At 39.2% G+C, this 17,022-nt stretch overlaps 1 protein-coding gene across 1 annotated transcript; it reads right to left on the reverse strand.

Annotated features, from left to right (window-relative positions):
* Nucleotides 1-3,944: 3,944 nt before the first annotated feature.
* Nucleotides 3,945-7,810, reverse strand: LOC138870429 (uncharacterized). The gene is made up of 6 exons (XM_070148235.1): nucleotides 7,469-7,810; nucleotides 7,206-7,387; nucleotides 6,538-6,655; nucleotides 5,787-5,945; nucleotides 5,394-5,621; nucleotides 3,945-4,004 (listed from the first exon to the last, which is right to left on the reverse strand). Exons 1-6 carry the CDS (start codon nucleotides 7,808-7,810, stop codon nucleotides 3,945-3,947), a joined length of 1,089 nt encoding a protein of 362 aa, XP_070004336.1.
* Nucleotides 7,811-17,022: the final 9,212 nt, after the last annotated feature.

Consider the following 17,022-nt stretch of genomic DNA (forward strand, 5'->3'; position numbering starts at 1 on the left):
TAAGATTTGATTGAAACCTTGCACACAGCCCCACACTGAAAACAATATCAGGTCGACTTGTAGTGAGATAGAGGAGATACTCAATAATGCCTCTATACATGGTTTGATTCACAGGAGATCCAGTTTCATCCATGTCCAGTCGAGTGGCAGTTGCAATGGAAGTGTCTATCACCTTTGATGCTTCCATGTCAAACCCCTTCAAGAGCTCCCTGATGTATTTTTGCTAACAAATGGATATACCCTTTGGGGACTGTTTTACTTGAAGACCCAAGAAGAAGTTTAGTTCCCCCATCAAACTCATTTTAAATTCACTTCCCATGAGTTTTGCAAATTCTTCACACACAGAGTCAGCTGTTGCTCCAAAAATGATATCATCAACATAAACCTGAACAATGAGCAGGTTCCTTCCTCGTTTCTTTAAGAAAAGAGTATTGTCAATTTTTCCTCTCTTAAAACCATTTTCCAAAATTAATTTTGACAGTCTTTCATACCAAGCTCGAGGAGCCTACTTTAGCCCGTACAGAGCTTTGTCCAGTTTAAACACATATTCAGGGTGCTCATGACATTCAAACCCTGGGAGTTGCTTCACATAGACTTCTTCCTTAAGGAGTCCATTCAAAAATGCACTCTTGACATCCATTTGGAACAAGGTGAAATCCATATGAGATGCAAAAGCGATTAGAATTCTAATAGCTTCCATGTGAGCCACTGGAGCAAACATTTCATCATAGTCAATCCCTTCCTCCTGATTGTAGCCTTGGACCACTAGCCTGGCCTTGTTCCTTGTGGTAATTCCATGTTGATCGAGCTTATTTCTGAATTACCACCTGGTTCTTATAATGGTTCGATCTGGGGGTCTAGGTACTAGGTGCCACACATTGTTTCTCTCAAACTGATGCAGCTCGTCTTGCATGGCTATAATCCAATCTGCATCTTTCAAGGCTTCCTTGATATTTTTGGGTTATATCTGGGAGAGAAGGGCTGAGAAGGCAAGTGAATTTCTGGCTCTTGACCTAGTTTGTACTCCGAATCTAGAGGAGTGATAATGTTGTCTATTGGATGAGAGCTTTGGTGTCTCCAGTTAGACGCCTGAGGTTCATTCTGAGAAGAGGAAGGTATGTTTGGCTGATTTTCCTCTATCCTTCTCTCAGGTGCTAGTGAAGTTCCCTAAATTGCATCAACCACTCTTTCTTCAGCTTCAGTGGTTGTAATTGAAGTGCTTGGTTCTGTTGATGATGAGGCAGTGTTGTCTTCATTTGGCTCCTTTACTTGACTAATCATATCTGCCTTTCCGTTTGTCATGTTAATGACTTCACTAGGAACTAGTGAGGGTTCTCCATTTTGATCTTCCTCAGCACTCTTCTCAAATAATGGATAAGATTCATCAAAAATACCATGGACACTTTCCTCAACACATTGAGTCCGCTTGTTATATCTCCTGTAAGACTTACTTTGAGAAGAGTAGCCCAGAAATATTCCTTCATCACTCTTGGCCTCGAATTTACCAAGATGATCATTTCCATTGTTGAGAACATAGCATTTGCATCCAAATGTTCTTAGGTAAGTCAGCTTGGGTTTTCTTCCATTCAACAATTCGTACGGGGTTTTGTTCAGAAGTGATCTGATCATGCACCTGTTCACTAAGTAGCAGGCAGTGTTGACAGCTTCAGCCAAGAAGTTTTTTGCAATTCCACTATCAATCAGCATTGTTCTTGCCATTTCTTCTAGAGTTCTATTCTTCCTTTCTACTACTCCATTTTGCTAGGGAGTTCTGGGAGCTGAGAAGTTGTGAGAGATGCCATTTTCATTAAAGAATTCATCAAATTTGACATTGTCAAATTTTGTCCCATGATCTGATCTAATGCATACAACTCTAGACTCCATCTTCACCTGGATTTTCTTCACAAAGGCCACAAACACTTCAATAGTTTCATCTTTGGTTCTGAGAAAGAGAGTCCATGTGAATTTGGAATAGTCATCCACGATTACGAAAATGTATCTTTTTCCTCCTCTTCTTTGCACTCTCATAAGTCCACACAGATCCATATGCAAAAGCTCTAGTGGCTTTGAGGTTCTCACATCTCTTTTAGACTTAAAAGAGGACTTCACATGTTTTCCTCTAGCACAAGCATCACAGACTTTTTGCATCTTGAATTGTGGCATAGGCTGACCATGGACCAGGTCCTTCTAAATTAGTTTATTCAGAAGGGAAAAGCTTGCATGGCCTAGTATTCTATGTCATAGTTCAGCATCATCATCAACAGCTTTCAGACAACTCAGATCACCACTCTGTAAGGATTTGAAATCAACAACATAGATGTTCTTGTATCTCACCAGTACAATTTCACCGGTCATAAGGTCAGTGACTGTACATATTTTGGACAAGAATTCCACCTTGTTTCCTTTATCACAGATTTGAAAAACACTCAGAAGACTATACTTAACCCACTAACATAGTGCACATTTTCAATAGAATGAGTGAGTGACTTTCCAACTTTTCCAACTCCAAGAATGTACCCATTTTTACCATTTCCAAAGGATACGCTCCCTCCTTGCAGGGCTTTTAGAAAAGTTTGTGGTGTTCCTAGTCATGTGTTTTGAACACCCACTATCTATGAACCATTATTGACCGCTTCCTTTCACTGTTCCCTGCACAAGAGATTAGGAGTTAGTTTTAGGAACCCAAACAAGTTTGGGTCCCTTGTAGTAAGAAAGAGGATGAATAAGAGTTCTCTTAGTCCATGCAGGTAATGTGCGTTTTTGTGAGTGGGACATGGTCCCTCTTTTGTAGTCACTATTTCAGCAAACACTTTGTCTTTTTGAACTGATTGATTCTTCGCCTGGACACCTTCCTTGAAGCGCCCAGTGTTCCCACATCAAGTACGAGGCTAGTTATCAGAGGCAGTGACGTACTTACTGTGAGCGTTGTGAGGAGTTTTCTCCCTTTGGAACCCTACTCCCTGCCATTTTTCACAATCATTAGTAAGCAAGGCAGTGGTAGCTTCTGAGGACCAGGTCCACTTTAGGGACTTTTCAAGATCATTCTTTACTCTTTCCAGGTTAGTTTGGAGAAGCCCATTTTTCTCAATTTTAGCACACATCCTAAATCTTATAGCCGCCACCTCATTTTCAAGCCTAATGTGTTCCTCACTTGCTATCTCCTTTCCCTTTTCAGAACTTTCAGGTTTTGACTTAGTCCATTGTTTCACTATTGTTTCCCTTTGGTCTGCAATTTCTGCCAACAGGTCACTATTTTCTTTTCTGAGAATTTCAATGGTTTTCTTATGGTCAGTAACTACAACCACTAAGTCGTCTCTAGTTTGTTCAGATTCTCCTAATTCTAAGATCAAAGAATCCCTATCCTCTACAAGACTATGAAAGGCAGTGATTAATATATTAGCTAAAGACATGAGTTTTTTTGGAGAATAGGATTTTAGATTTCTCTGAACACCCCTGAAATTTATCTCTTTGTTGCCATTGTCTTCATCATCATCTGATTGAGCCATCAAAGCAAAAGTTGATTCATATTCAATCTCCTCGCCTTCAACTGCCATCATGGAATTATCACCAGTATCAGGTTCATCTTCATGCTGTTTTACTTGTGTAGTTCCCTCATGAGCTGTTTGCAAAGCTTCCCATATCTCCCTGGAAGTGTCGCAGGTGGAGATTCTATTGTACTCTTTAGGTCCCATTCCACATACTAGAATTTTCTTGGCATGAAAATTCTTCTCTACAGCTTTCTTGTCTGCTTCAGTGTACTCTTTGCTGGTTTTTGCCATTGAAAATGGAAATTCCTCTAGTACCTTAGTTAGAACATAAGGACCATCGCAAATGATATCCCACAGCTCATAATCCTCAGCCATGATAAAATCGTGCATTCTAGCTTTCCACCACCAATAGCATTGTCCATTAAGCTTGGGGGGTCGTATATGGATTGACCTTCTTCAAAATTTGGCGGAGACTCCATGAGGATCCTTCCTAGGTGTTAGCCTGATAGGAGGAACCTGCTCTGATACCAATTTATTAGTTTGTATGAGTCCACTAAATGTAGAGTACCCGGTCATCTATAAGATTCTGCTGAGAATGCTAATAAAATAGTACGTAAATAAGGGAGAGGATTTTTACGTGGAAAAATCCCACACAAGGGGATCAAAAAACCATGACCTACACATGTAGGCTTTTAACTTCACTAACTTGTAAAGAACCTATTACAAGCCACTTTGCAATAACTCCTATTGCAAAGGATTTACTCAACTAACTTGTGGTACTCTTACCACAAGCCAATTTGTGACTTTCTAGTTACAAAGGCTTTTTCTAACTTGTTATTCTCTCACCACAAGCCACTTTGTAACTCTACAATTACAAAGACTTTTGCTTATGACTAAATCTATCACAACATAAACTCAAGGAGTTTACGGATTTACAAGAGGATTCCTAATCAAACTCTTCTAGGTAAGCAGTTTACGAGATACAATAAGTACAATAACAAAGTTACAACTCAACTAGGACAACAACAAGCTATCTTTTAGGAACTGGTTTGTAGTTGCGTTCAACCTTGTTGTTCATGCTTGTGAGGGTTGATTTCTCTATTTTTGCAAGAAGCTTGAATGAGAAACAAAAACCTTCAAGTGATGTTTTGTATAAAACTCATTGTAGGTACATCTTGATCACATCACTAGAAATGATGTGAGTACTTTATTTGGTTAGAGAATGAGTGGGCGCTGGAGACAGTGCAGTGCAGCAGAAACAGTGTCATCAGTCACTTCATTTCCAGCTGTGTCCAATTGACTTTGTACTACTATGAGGAAACCACAAGAGTATCAGGTCTTTGTGTGGGTTCCTAGCTCTTGAAGTTGTAGCAGTTCACCTTTAGCTGGAATCCGTTAAAGCTTGCAGTAGTCCAAGTAGGTCAGGTTCCCTATCTGTTTCTTAACAGTAAGTTTGTTAGATCATCAATACATAAGGCAAGAATATTTAAAATCTATCACCTAAGATGGGATATATTTGGTTTTCTCCCTTTAAGTAACTCATAGGGATTCTTCTCTACAAGAGGTCTAGTCATGCATCTATTAATGATGTAACATGCAGTATTTATAGCCTCTGCCCAAAAGCTATGGGGCAGTTTACTAGAAAGAAGCATAGTCCTAGCCATATCTTCAAAAGTCTATTCTTTCTTTCAACTACTCCATTTTGTTGAGGAGTCCTAGGGAAGATTATGATCTATACCATGCTCATCACAAAATTCAGCAAACTTAGCATTTTCAAATTCAGTTCCATGATCAGACCTAATTGATGCAAGTTGATTACCTAGTTGAACCACAGAGATCCATATGAACTAGTTCCATCGTTCTGGTCGTGCTTACCATTTTCTTGCTTTTAAAAGATGATCGTACCTGCTTCCCCCTTGCACAGGCCTCACAAACTTTGTCTTCCTTGAACTTGATGTTAGGTAACCCTATCACCAGGTCCTTGGAGACTAATATGTTGAGTTGATTTAGACTTGCATGACAAAGTCTTTTGTACCACAGGAGAGGATCATTGTCCAACACACTCAAGTAAGTGAGTTCATTTTCTGAAAGAGTGGACAAATCTACAATGTAAATATTGTTAACTCCTTTTTCCTACAAAACAATCTTGTCAGTGGTAAGATTAATCACAAAATGTTTGGTAGAGGTGAATGCTACCAGGTTACCTCTGTCACACAGTTGTGATACATTGATTAGGCTATATTTCAAGTCATCTATCAAGTATACATTCTTAATGGAATGTGAGTCTGTCTTACCTACCTTTCCAACCCCAATGATCTCACCTTTCTTCCCATTTCCAAAGGAGACATCACCTCCTTTTAGGTCCTCAAGTGAAAGGAATTGGTTCTTACTTCCAGTCATATGCTTTGAGCAGCCACTATCTATGTACCATATTTGGCTACTTTCCTTCACTTGGACCTGCAAAACGAAATCAAGGATTAGTCTTAGGAACCCAAACTAGTTTAGGTCCCTTTACATAGGCAAATGGGTGAATTAAATTCCTTTTGGCCCATCTAGGTAGCCTATTTTTCTCTTGAACAAAGGTTTTGTTCTTTTGACTGGCCTTTTCTTTTGCATTACATTCACTTTTTTAATGACCAATCTTGCCACAGTGTGTGCAAATTTTATTTTCAGGAAGTGTGATGTACTTGCTTTTGGGATCCCACTTAGGTGTTGGGGTCCCATAGCCAAGTCCTCTCTTGTTGCTACTATGGTGCTCTTGTAGCCAGAATAGTGCATTAGAGGACTTATTCCATTTGCAAGTTCTACCTAGTTCATGATTTACTTTGCCTAGATCTTTTTTTAGGACTCTTATTTGCTCATTTTTCTTGTACAACTCATCCTTCATTTTTCCTAGATTTTCTTCTAAGGTGAGATATGTGTGATCAGCTTTCTTCTTACCTGTTCCTAATTTCAGTTTTAAATTTTCAGACCTAAGTTCTAAGACACTAGTGTCAAGTTCAAGAACCTAGTTCTTCAACTCAGTATTTTTACTATCACTTTCACTAACCTTGAATTCCAGATTTTTGCACTTGGCTTTTAAGATCACACATTCCCTAGACAGATGTTCCTTCTCAATGTTTATGACCTCAGACTCATCAATGAAGTCTAGCAATAATTCAGACAGCCTTTCTTTAGACAAAAATTTAATCTTATCTTTGAGATGAATAACACTTACCTCTTGTTCATCGTCTAATTCTCCAATGGCCATAAGTGCCTGTTCATCTCCATCTTCATCTTCTGAATCCTCATCTTCTGAATCCTCATCTAAGGTTTCTCCCCAAGCAGCAACCATAGCCTTTGTTGATCCTTTGTTCCTTTTGGATTGAACCTGTTCCTTCTTCCCATTTCTTCGTTCAGCCTTTTCCTTCTTCCATTCAATTTTCCACTGAGGACAATTCTTGATTATATGGCCAGTCTTACCACATTTGTAGCAGCCCTCGTTGGTCTATTTTTTCAAGAGCCCTTGGTTTGTTGAAGGTTGCACCTCTTGAAGAACCCTTGCCTCTCATTAGGTACTTCTTGAAATCCCTTGTGATCATAGCCATTTCATCATCCTCTAAGTCTGCACCTTCAGCTATTCTGAGAGCCAGGCTTCTTTCCTTCTTGACTGCATCCATCTTCATGGTTTGCCTTCTCAGTTCATAGCCAGTGAGATTTCCAATCAGCTCATCCAACTTGAGAGTAGCAATGTTCTTTGATTCCTGAATAGCCGTGATTTTGCTTTCCCAAGCTATTAGCAAGACCCTTCTCAAGATTTTCTCAACCTTGTCTTCCTCAAGGAAAATTCTTCCAAGAGACTTAAGTTCATTTGTTAGTGTTGTGAGCCTTGTATGCATCTCTTGGATGGTTTCTCCTTCCTTCATGGTGAAATTCTCATATTAAGAATATAGTAGTGTTTCTCTTGATCTCTTAACTTGAGGAGTTCCTTCATGGGCTACTTGTAGAGTGTCCCATATCTCCTTAGCAATGGTACAACTTTGAATCCTGTTGTACTCGTCTGGACCAAGTCCACACACAAGCCATTTCTTGGCATTCGCATTCTTTTCCCATTTCTTCAAATCTTTAGCAGTACAGTCAGCTCTTGTCTTTGACACTTCCACTACTTCAGCATTCTTCTTTGTAGTAGCCAGGGGACCATCAGTAACTATATCCCAAAGTTCATAGTCTTCTCCTATGATGTGGTCTCTCATCCTGTTCTTCCACCAGGAATAGTACTGGCCATTAAAGAGTGGAGGTCTAGCAGTGGATTGCCCTTCCCAGTTTCCAGGTGGTGCACTCATCTTGATCTGATCCTAAGGTGCTAGCCTCTTCAAGGATAACCCGCTCTGATACCAATTGATGTTTTATACTTCAATACCACTAAAGTGCCGGAGAATTTTGGCACATTTAATACAAATTTCTTAGATTTTAGCTTGTTAAAATTCAATAATATTTTACACTTATGTAATTTTAGTGTTTTTACAGCGTGTGAGGTTTAAGGACATAAGAGCATGAAAATGAAATCAAAAAGCCACAAAAGGACAAGAAAAGAGCAAAATGCATCGCAAATGTGAAAATGCGGACCGCAAATCCAACATGCGGACTGCATAATGCTCGAAGGAATCGCAAACCCAACAGTTTGTTGGCCAAAGTCCAGTGCAAGAAATGTGGTCCGGTATGCGATCGCATAACAGGTTTGCGGGCCGCATAATTGACCGCAAACTCGATTTGAAAGTTGCTAAAGATGGAAAATGCGATGAGAAATGCGATCGCATATCTATAATGCGAACCGCAGAACGTGAATGTGATGAAGGCCTGGAAACTAGGGTTTAAAGATATGATGGCCATGGCGAGAATGTGGACCGCATGTCTGTTATGCAACAGATATGTGGTCGCATAATTGACCTGAAAGGGTATTTTGTCCGATTTTGATCCCGAGTTTTGACCCACTATAAATAGATTTATTGGGGTTTTGTGGGGGATCTTGTCTGGTTTTGAGCTACAATTCAAGTCTTTAATATTCCTCTCTTTGGAAGCTTTTGAAGGAAGAATCTTGCACTTTGTAAGCTTTATGGCGTTAAATATTCTCATTCTTTTGTATTTTAGTACGTGTAGCTAACTTTAAATACTAAGGTTGTGGACCCTAAATGGGTGTTATGTTAATGGGTGTCTAACATTGAATATATGTATAATGGTTGGTTGATATATATTTATTTCTAATTCTTCATTTATTGTTGGTGGTTGCAAACATTAACAAGTACCATTAAATTCTTTCTTTACTTAGAAAAGTGAGTTAGAATTTGGTAGAAGTAAATATCAAAGACTCAAGGCTTTAAACCTTGTTTAATAAAATTGCTTAGGAATAAGTGGGTTTTATTTGGAATATATTGATTGTTCTTACTTGCAACTCATTTATATTTGAAAAAATCATAAAGAGAAAATACTACCCAACTATTGAAAAATATTGGATAGTCATTTATAAATCATTTGCATATCTAAAAAACCTTCCATTAGAAATTTATCATATTAACACCGATAGCATTACATTCCATTGAAGGGGACACAACCTTGGTTTTCTTAATCAAACTATTTACATTCTCAACGTTACAATTAGTTATTTCTTCAAACCACAATTATATCATACTCTTGTTACAATTAACCGTATAGAATTATGACTTAAGTCAAGTAACACACTACTCGAGTAACCTTTTCACACCTATTCCATGTGGGATTCGACCCCAACCTTATTGGGTTATTATATTTGACACTGACCTCCTTACAAGATTTAATTAAAGTGTAATTTGAGTGTATCAAATTTTGACGCCGTTGCCGGGGAATACGGTTTTAAAATTACTAATTAGTGTGTTCTTTACTTTACGTCTTATTATATTCCATCACACTTTGCTTGTTTTGCTTGGTGTTGATAGGAGAACATGGCCGAATATGAAGATGAAATGGAGGAGCAAATGGAACAAAATCCTTTTGAGGACATAGATGAGTACATCGAGGATACAAATGCTATTGTACCTCCGGTTGTTGGTGTTGCAACTTTCAAGGTAGAACATAGTTTAATCCTTATGCTCAAAGCGGAGGGGTTTTTCAAGAATTCCGCTGATGATGATGATCCGACACAATATCTTAGAAATTTCTTGGGTGTGTGTGCGATGCACAAGCAGAACAACGTCTCTGATGATGCCCTAAGGTTGAGGGTGTTCAAGTACTCACTAGCTTGGGACGCAAGGAAGTGGCTTCAAAATATGCCACCAAACTCCATTCATTCTTGGCTTGAACTTTTCCGAGCATTCTTAGCTAAATGGTTCCTACAAAGTAAGAAGTCTGAGCTCCGGGATAAAATTTTCTTTTTTAAGAAAGTACCGGGAGAGCATCTATATGAGGCATGGGATCGATTCAAGTTATATTTGGTGAGGTCTCCCAACCATGATTTTCCGGATTCTATCTTGTTGGAAAAATTCTACATGGGTTTGGATCCTATGGACCAATCTACAGCCAAGAATGTAGCTGATGGATCTTTCATGGACAAATCATTCGCAAGAGTCACACAAATACTTGATAAAATGCAAAACATAATCAAGCATGGCACTCAGAAGACACCACAGGTGGAATTGCATATGGTTCTCCTTCCTTGACCACCATGATCAAGGATAATCGAGAGAGAGATCAAGTGATTGCACGGCTTGCCACAAATGTCAATGTGATGACAAAGATGTTTACCGAAAGCCAAACGAAGAAGGTAAATGTGGTGGAGGATGTGCAACCCATATCAAATGAAGACTTTGAGGAGGAAAACAATGTCAACAACTCTCAAGGAGGTTATCATAGGCAACAATACCAAGGTCAAAGACAACAAAATCAATGGAGGCCTCACTCACAAGGGCAAGGCAACCAACAGTGGCGAAATGACTAAGGTGGTTCAAATCAAGGAAATTGGAATAACAACAACAAATTATCAAATCGGAGTTCAAACCCGTATGTTCCTCCAAAGGGTCATTATTCAAATCAAGGTTCCTCAAGTGATTCCAAGTTGGAAAGCATGCTTGAACGGGTATTGCAAAATCAAGAGAAGTCCGACACTTCTATGAGGAATATGACCGAGCTTATTGGTTCCCATACCGCATCCATTCAAAAATTAGAGATTCAAATGAGAGACCTCTCTAGGGAGAAAAATCCGAAGCAAAAAGGGACACTTCCAAGTGACACAATTGCGAACCCAAAGGTTAGTGGGGGTGGTCCAACTTCTCATGTCATGGCAATTACTACTCGGAGTGGGAAGGTACTACTAGGAGGGAGTGAACAAGTGGTTGAAGTTGAAGAGTTCGAACAAGAGGTTGAGGTTGAAGAGCCAAGTGTTGTTGAAGTTAAAAAGGTTCCGAAAGAATTGAAAGTGCAAGAAGAAAACCGGGAAGAGGTAAAGGAAAAGGTAAAAGAGACACCAAAAACTCTACCACCTATACCTAGAACTCCTCCTCCATTACCTCAAAGACTTGCTACGAAGGTCTATGATAGAAAACTCGAGAAGTTCTATGACATTATCAAGCAATTATCGGTGAATATTCCATTTGTGGAAGCATTTCAACAAATGTCGGGTTTTGCTAAATATTTGAAAGACTTGATTACCAATAAGAGAACCACCAAGAATGAAGTGGTGAATATGACTCACCGGGTTAGTTCCATCATTGCAACATCCACCGTTCAAAATAAAGAAGACCTGGGTAGGGTTGGACATCGATCAGTTCGGTTCGGTTGTGAATGTGATCGGTTTGGCATAACGGTTGTCGGTTTATAAATATGTTAAACCGATAACCGAACTGATAAGATATCGATTATCGGGTATCGGTTAGTCGGTTATCGATCCTTATCGGTTCGGTTATTGTTACAACCCATATCCACATGTGTTAGTTCATGCCATATATTAGTTAACATAAATCCAAGAAGGAATTATCTTTGAGATGATAAGAAGTCAATCCTATTGGTCTTAAGTGATACAAGAGTGTATAAGGGTGATTAACAAGTATTAGAAGTTAAATGAATCAAGGATGTTGTAACTCGTATTTTCAGGTAAATCTAGTGGTGCTTAATACACTCAAGAGGTCATTTATTAAGGTATTTTAATCATATAATATCTGTATCATAAGTCTTGAAGTCAAACGAGTTATGAAACAAAAGTCTACAAAAGTTGTCGCAACTTAGGTTCATAATTTTACTTAAACATTAGGTCAAATGTTTCTAATCTTTTCTCCTAATTTACAAGGAATTACAGGGTTATATATCAACAAAATTAAATATCTATGAGTCTAGTTTCTAACGCATTAAACCGTTCATCTATACGATCTCGGAGTAGAAAGATATTCGCGTTTTCGCGAGACTGCGCCAAGCACCTCTCTATGGGGCCCACTAAGGCGGTTTAAGATATTTGGACCTATATAGGATGCCTCCAACCCGTTTTAAGTCATTTATTCTCACTATTTTCAGACCTTAGAACCCTAGGAACATCCTCTCAAGGTTCTCTCAAGATTCAAGACCCAAAAAAAGGGCAAACAACACAAATCAAGTGTCGGGAATTCCGTGGCGCTAGTAAGTCTCTTGTTCTTCTTGTTGTTGCTCATTTTTGTGTCGTTCCAGCTCGTGTGGGAGGTTGTTTTAAAGGGTTTATGTTCTGTAAATACTCCCTCATGTTCTTAATATCAATCCTAGGTGATTTCAAGCCTTCTAAAGTGATTCTAGTGCCGAAAAACACTAATTGATCACTAGTTTCGTTTTTTTGTTGTTGTGGCAGCATTGGAGGGATATTTCATGGAAATTTAAGGTCAAATTGGAGTTTTTCTTTCTGTATAAAGGTAAGGAACCTCTTACTCTATATGTATTTAAGATTATCCAAGTTGCAGCTAAACCATTGAAGCTAGAACTTGTGAAATATATATCGAAAGGCTTGGTAGTAATGTTATTGTTTTGTGGACTGTTTTGCGTTGCTGTTGGGCTGAGTATTTTACTACTATTTTGTGGAGTTTTGGATGAGTAAGGGTGTGGAGAAACACCATACATATGTAGGGTTGTGGGATGATAGTTATTCGTAATATTTCCGGGTCGTTTGACACGACTACGGTGGTCGTCGTATTTATGATGTAATAAGGTTATGCGTGGACTGTTTTTGGAGGCTCAATTTGTTTATTATTGATGTTGTTTGGACAGTTTGGTGATTGTTTGGAATGGTGTGAAGTCATATATATAGGGGAGGTGTTGTCCGTTTCATCGTAAAATAGGTTGTGGTCGATACATAATAGTTATGACGCTTAAATGATAACGATAGTATCGTTTCTCTTATTGTAGACTAAGGAGTTTTGACAATTGCATAGCTTGAGATTGGGGCAGTATATACAAGGTATGTGAGGCTATCCCTTTCCTTCTTTTGCACGACTCTGATTGTACATAATGTAATGAACGAGCTTCCAAGATACTCTACTCTTAGAAGCTAGCAGTACTTACATTGTTTTCCCTCTTATGGAACGATTGATGTTAATGTTGCTTCTCTTATTCTTATGTTATCAATGTTGTTGGTACTTCCTGATTCTTATAAGGTTCATAGTGAAGAGTTAGTCCTAATAACGTGTACAGAGGATACCGACCTTACGTCACTCCGAAAGGTTTAGAATGTGATTCCATGAGTCGAGCATGCATTATATATATGTATCTATTTTACTCTACCGAGCCACGCTATAGTTGGGCGGGTACGGCACCTATTGTGCAACCACTTATCAGTTTAGTTTTACTGAGCTCCACGTGGCCGGGTACGATTCTACCAAGCCTTATGATGGCCGGGTACATTTTTTACCGAGCCTATTATGGCCGGGTACGATATGATGATGATGATGCCCACAGAGGCGAATGTTTTAAAGGTTTATGTATTTATACATATGTATCATGCATTTCATGTCAGTAGCCCTCAGAGGTACTAAGATGTTACAGGTTGTATATTCTCTATCCTTGCTTACATTACTGATCGTATTTATGGTTCCCTGCCTTACATACTCAGTACTTTATTCGTACTGACGTCCTTTTATTTGTGGACGCTGCATGTCGTGCTGCAGGTCCTGATAGACAGGCAGGTGCAGCTCCCCCACCACAGTAGGCTGTCCAGTTCAGCGGTGATTGGCGAGATCCCTTCTCCGGACTTGCCTTGGTCTTGGTATGCATTTTTGTTATAGACATTATGGGTATGTCGGGGCCCTGTTCCGGCTATGTTGCAGCACTTATGTTCATTTAGAGGCTCATAGACAAGTGTCGACTCATGTATAGTTTGGTATGCCTTGTCGGCTGGTTTTTGTTATATAGTCTTTCATGGTAGCGTGGTAGCTCATACCTTATATGTAGTTTCTTGATTGTCTGGTCATCCCCTGCTATGTATGTTCATGCCGTCATATTTTATTGCTGGTTGTCCATGATCCAGGTCTACCATTTATATTAATCTCGTCAGCCCTAAAAGATAATAATGAAGGTTAGATGAAAAGTACGTTGGTGCTCGGCAAGTATGGTCGGGTGCTAGTCATGGCCCTCCAGTTTGGGTCGTGACAGTTATTGGTTTACCCGATAAAAATAAAAAATATCTAAAAATTTCATGTTTTTAATAGAAATCGTGATCATACTGTTAAGAGAATGGAACTGAATTTTTGTTCTTAAAAAAGAGGGATTAAATTTCATTTTAGAAAAGAAACTTTCTTTGCATTTGAAAATCTCAATGAATGATCTCAAATTTCAAAGTTATAAGTTAGTAGGAGTAAGGAATAAGACATTTAACAAGCTAATCTTACTATCTATCTCACTGCAGGTGGGAATAATTCATAGAAAAATAATAAAATCCTAATCTTTAAATACTAAAGAATCAGTGCAACAAAAGAAATAAATAGAAAAACTAAAAAACTTAACAATTAATTCTTTAAAGTTTAAAACTAAAAATCTTAACTGAAGAATTAAGATGAGAAATTCAAAAAAGTTTAAAATTTACTCTAAGGGTTTAGGTCTGAAGATGAAGAGTAACTATCGAGAGAATTCAGAGAATGAGAGAATGGAGCCATAAGGTGGTGTTATATATTTAGTAGGTAAACTTTTAATTTTGTTAAAGCTTATTAGGCTATCGGTTAAACCGTTACTAAATTGGACAAACCGAAACCCGAACCGATAACCTAATAGTTAAATAGCATTAAACCGTTATTGAACTATTTACCCAATAACCCGATATCGATAACCCAATAGCATTTTATCGGTTCAGGCTATCGGTTATACCCGATATATGCCCAGCCCTAGACCCCGGAGCGTTCACCATTCCTTGTACTATTGGGGCACATGATTTTACAAGAGCCCTTTATGATAATGGGGCTAGCATCAACTTAATGCCTTTTTCCATTTACAAGCAAGCAGGTTTAGGTATGCCAAGGCCCACAAGTATGAGATTGAAAATGGCCGATCGTTCCATAAAGAGACCGGTGGGAATTGTTGATGATGTGCTTGTTAAAGTGGGAAAGTTTCATTTACCCGCCGATTTCGTAATCCTTGATTGTCCGGTTGACAAAGAGATCCCTATCATTTTGGGCAGACCATTCCTAGACACAGGAAGAGCACTAATGGATTCAGAACGGAATGAGATCAAGTTCTGTGTGAATGATGAAGAGGTCACATTCCAAGCAAGTAAGGGTATGAAACTACCACATGAATATGAAAGCATATCGGTAATTGATGTTGTTGATGAAGTGGAAGATGCGGTTGAAATGAAGATGGAAGAACAATGCCTTGGTGAGGCATTGGCGGCTATTTTGGTGAACTTTGATGGTGAAGATATGGAAGGATATATGGAATCGGTCAATGCATTGGAGGGGCTTGGGTCCTACACTTATGCTCCGGCGAAGCTCTCTCTCGACTTGGAGAATAGAGCCACTCCTCCCGCAAAGCCTTCTATTATTGAGCCACCGCAACTAGAGCTCAAACCACTTCCACCACACTTGAGATATAAATTTCTTGGCTCAAATGATACATTACTAGTAATCATTTATTCTTTGTTGAATGATGTGCAGGTAGAACAATTGTTGGAAGTTTTGAAGGAGCATAGGCAAGCTATTGGATGGACAATTACGGACATCCGAGGTATTCCCGCCAGAAGTTGTGAACACAAGATCCAATTGGAGAGTGAGACGAAACCAAGTGTAGAACATCAATGACGGTTGAACCCATCCATGCAAGAGGTGGTAAAGAAAGAAATCATCAAGTGGTTGGATGCCGGGGTAGTCTACCCCATTGCCGATAACTCTTGGGTGAGCCCGGTGCAATGTGTTCCGTAAAAGGGAGGCATGACCATGATTGAAAATGACAAAAATTAGCTCATCCCAACAAGAACGGTGACCGGATGGAGGGTGTGTATGGATTACCGGAATCTCAACAGTGCCACATGAAAAGACCATTTCCCTATGCCTTTTATTGCCAAATGCTTGATCGGCTAGCGGGAAGGTCATTCTATTGCTTTCTTGATGGATATTCCAGTTACAACCAAATCAACATAGCATTGGAGGATCAAGAGAAGACAATATTCACTTGTCCTTATGGAAATTTTGCCTTTAGCCGGATGTCGTTTGGTTTGTGCAACGCCTCGGCTACTTTTCAAAGATGCATGATGTCCATCTTCTCCGACATGGTGGAGTATTTTCTAGAGGTTTTCATGGACGACTTTTTGGTGGTAGGTGACTCTTTTTAGCATTGTCTCAACAATCTTAGACAAGTGCTTAAGAGATGTGAGGAGACCAACCTTGTGCTCAACTGGGAGAAATGCCATTTCATGGTGGATGAAGGCATTGTATTGGGGCATAAAATTTTAAAACATGGCATAGAGGTTGACCGGGCGAAGATCAAGATCATTTCTAAGCTTCCTCCACCTACTTCAGTTAAAGGTGTCCAAAGTTTCTTAGGGCATGCCGGATTTTATAGGCGTTTCATCAAGGATTTTTCCAAGATTGCAAATCATATGTGCAAACTCCTTGATAAAGATTCAAAATTTGTGTTTGACGAGAAATGCCTCAAAGCCTTTGAGGAATTGAAGCAAAAGCACACCACGACACCTATTATTGTCACACCCGATTGGTCTTTTCCATTTGAACTCATGTGTGATGTTAGTGGTGTAGCTATTGGAGCAGTGCTTGGCCAACGTCATAACAAGGTTCTTCACCCGGTCTATTATGCAATCAAGACACTCAATGGAGCGCAAATGAATTATACAGTGACTGAACAAGAACTTCTTGCCATTGTCTATGCCTTTGAGAAATTCCGGGCTTACTTATTAGGATCCAAGGTGATAGTGTACACAGATCATGCTGCTCTTCGCTATCTATTGGCAAAGAAGGATGCAAAGCCTAGGTTGATTCAATGGGTCCTATTGTTGCAAGAGTTTGACTTTGAAGTCAAAGATAGAAAGGGGACGGAAAATCAAGTGGCGGATCATTTATCAAGGCTTGAAGAG

Source organism: Nicotiana sylvestris, chromosome 1 (genome assembly GCF_000393655.2).
Source record: "Nicotiana sylvestris chromosome 1, ASM39365v2, whole genome shotgun sequence".
Classification (NCBI taxonomy): domain Eukaryota; kingdom Viridiplantae; phylum Streptophyta; class Magnoliopsida; order Solanales; family Solanaceae; genus Nicotiana; species Nicotiana sylvestris.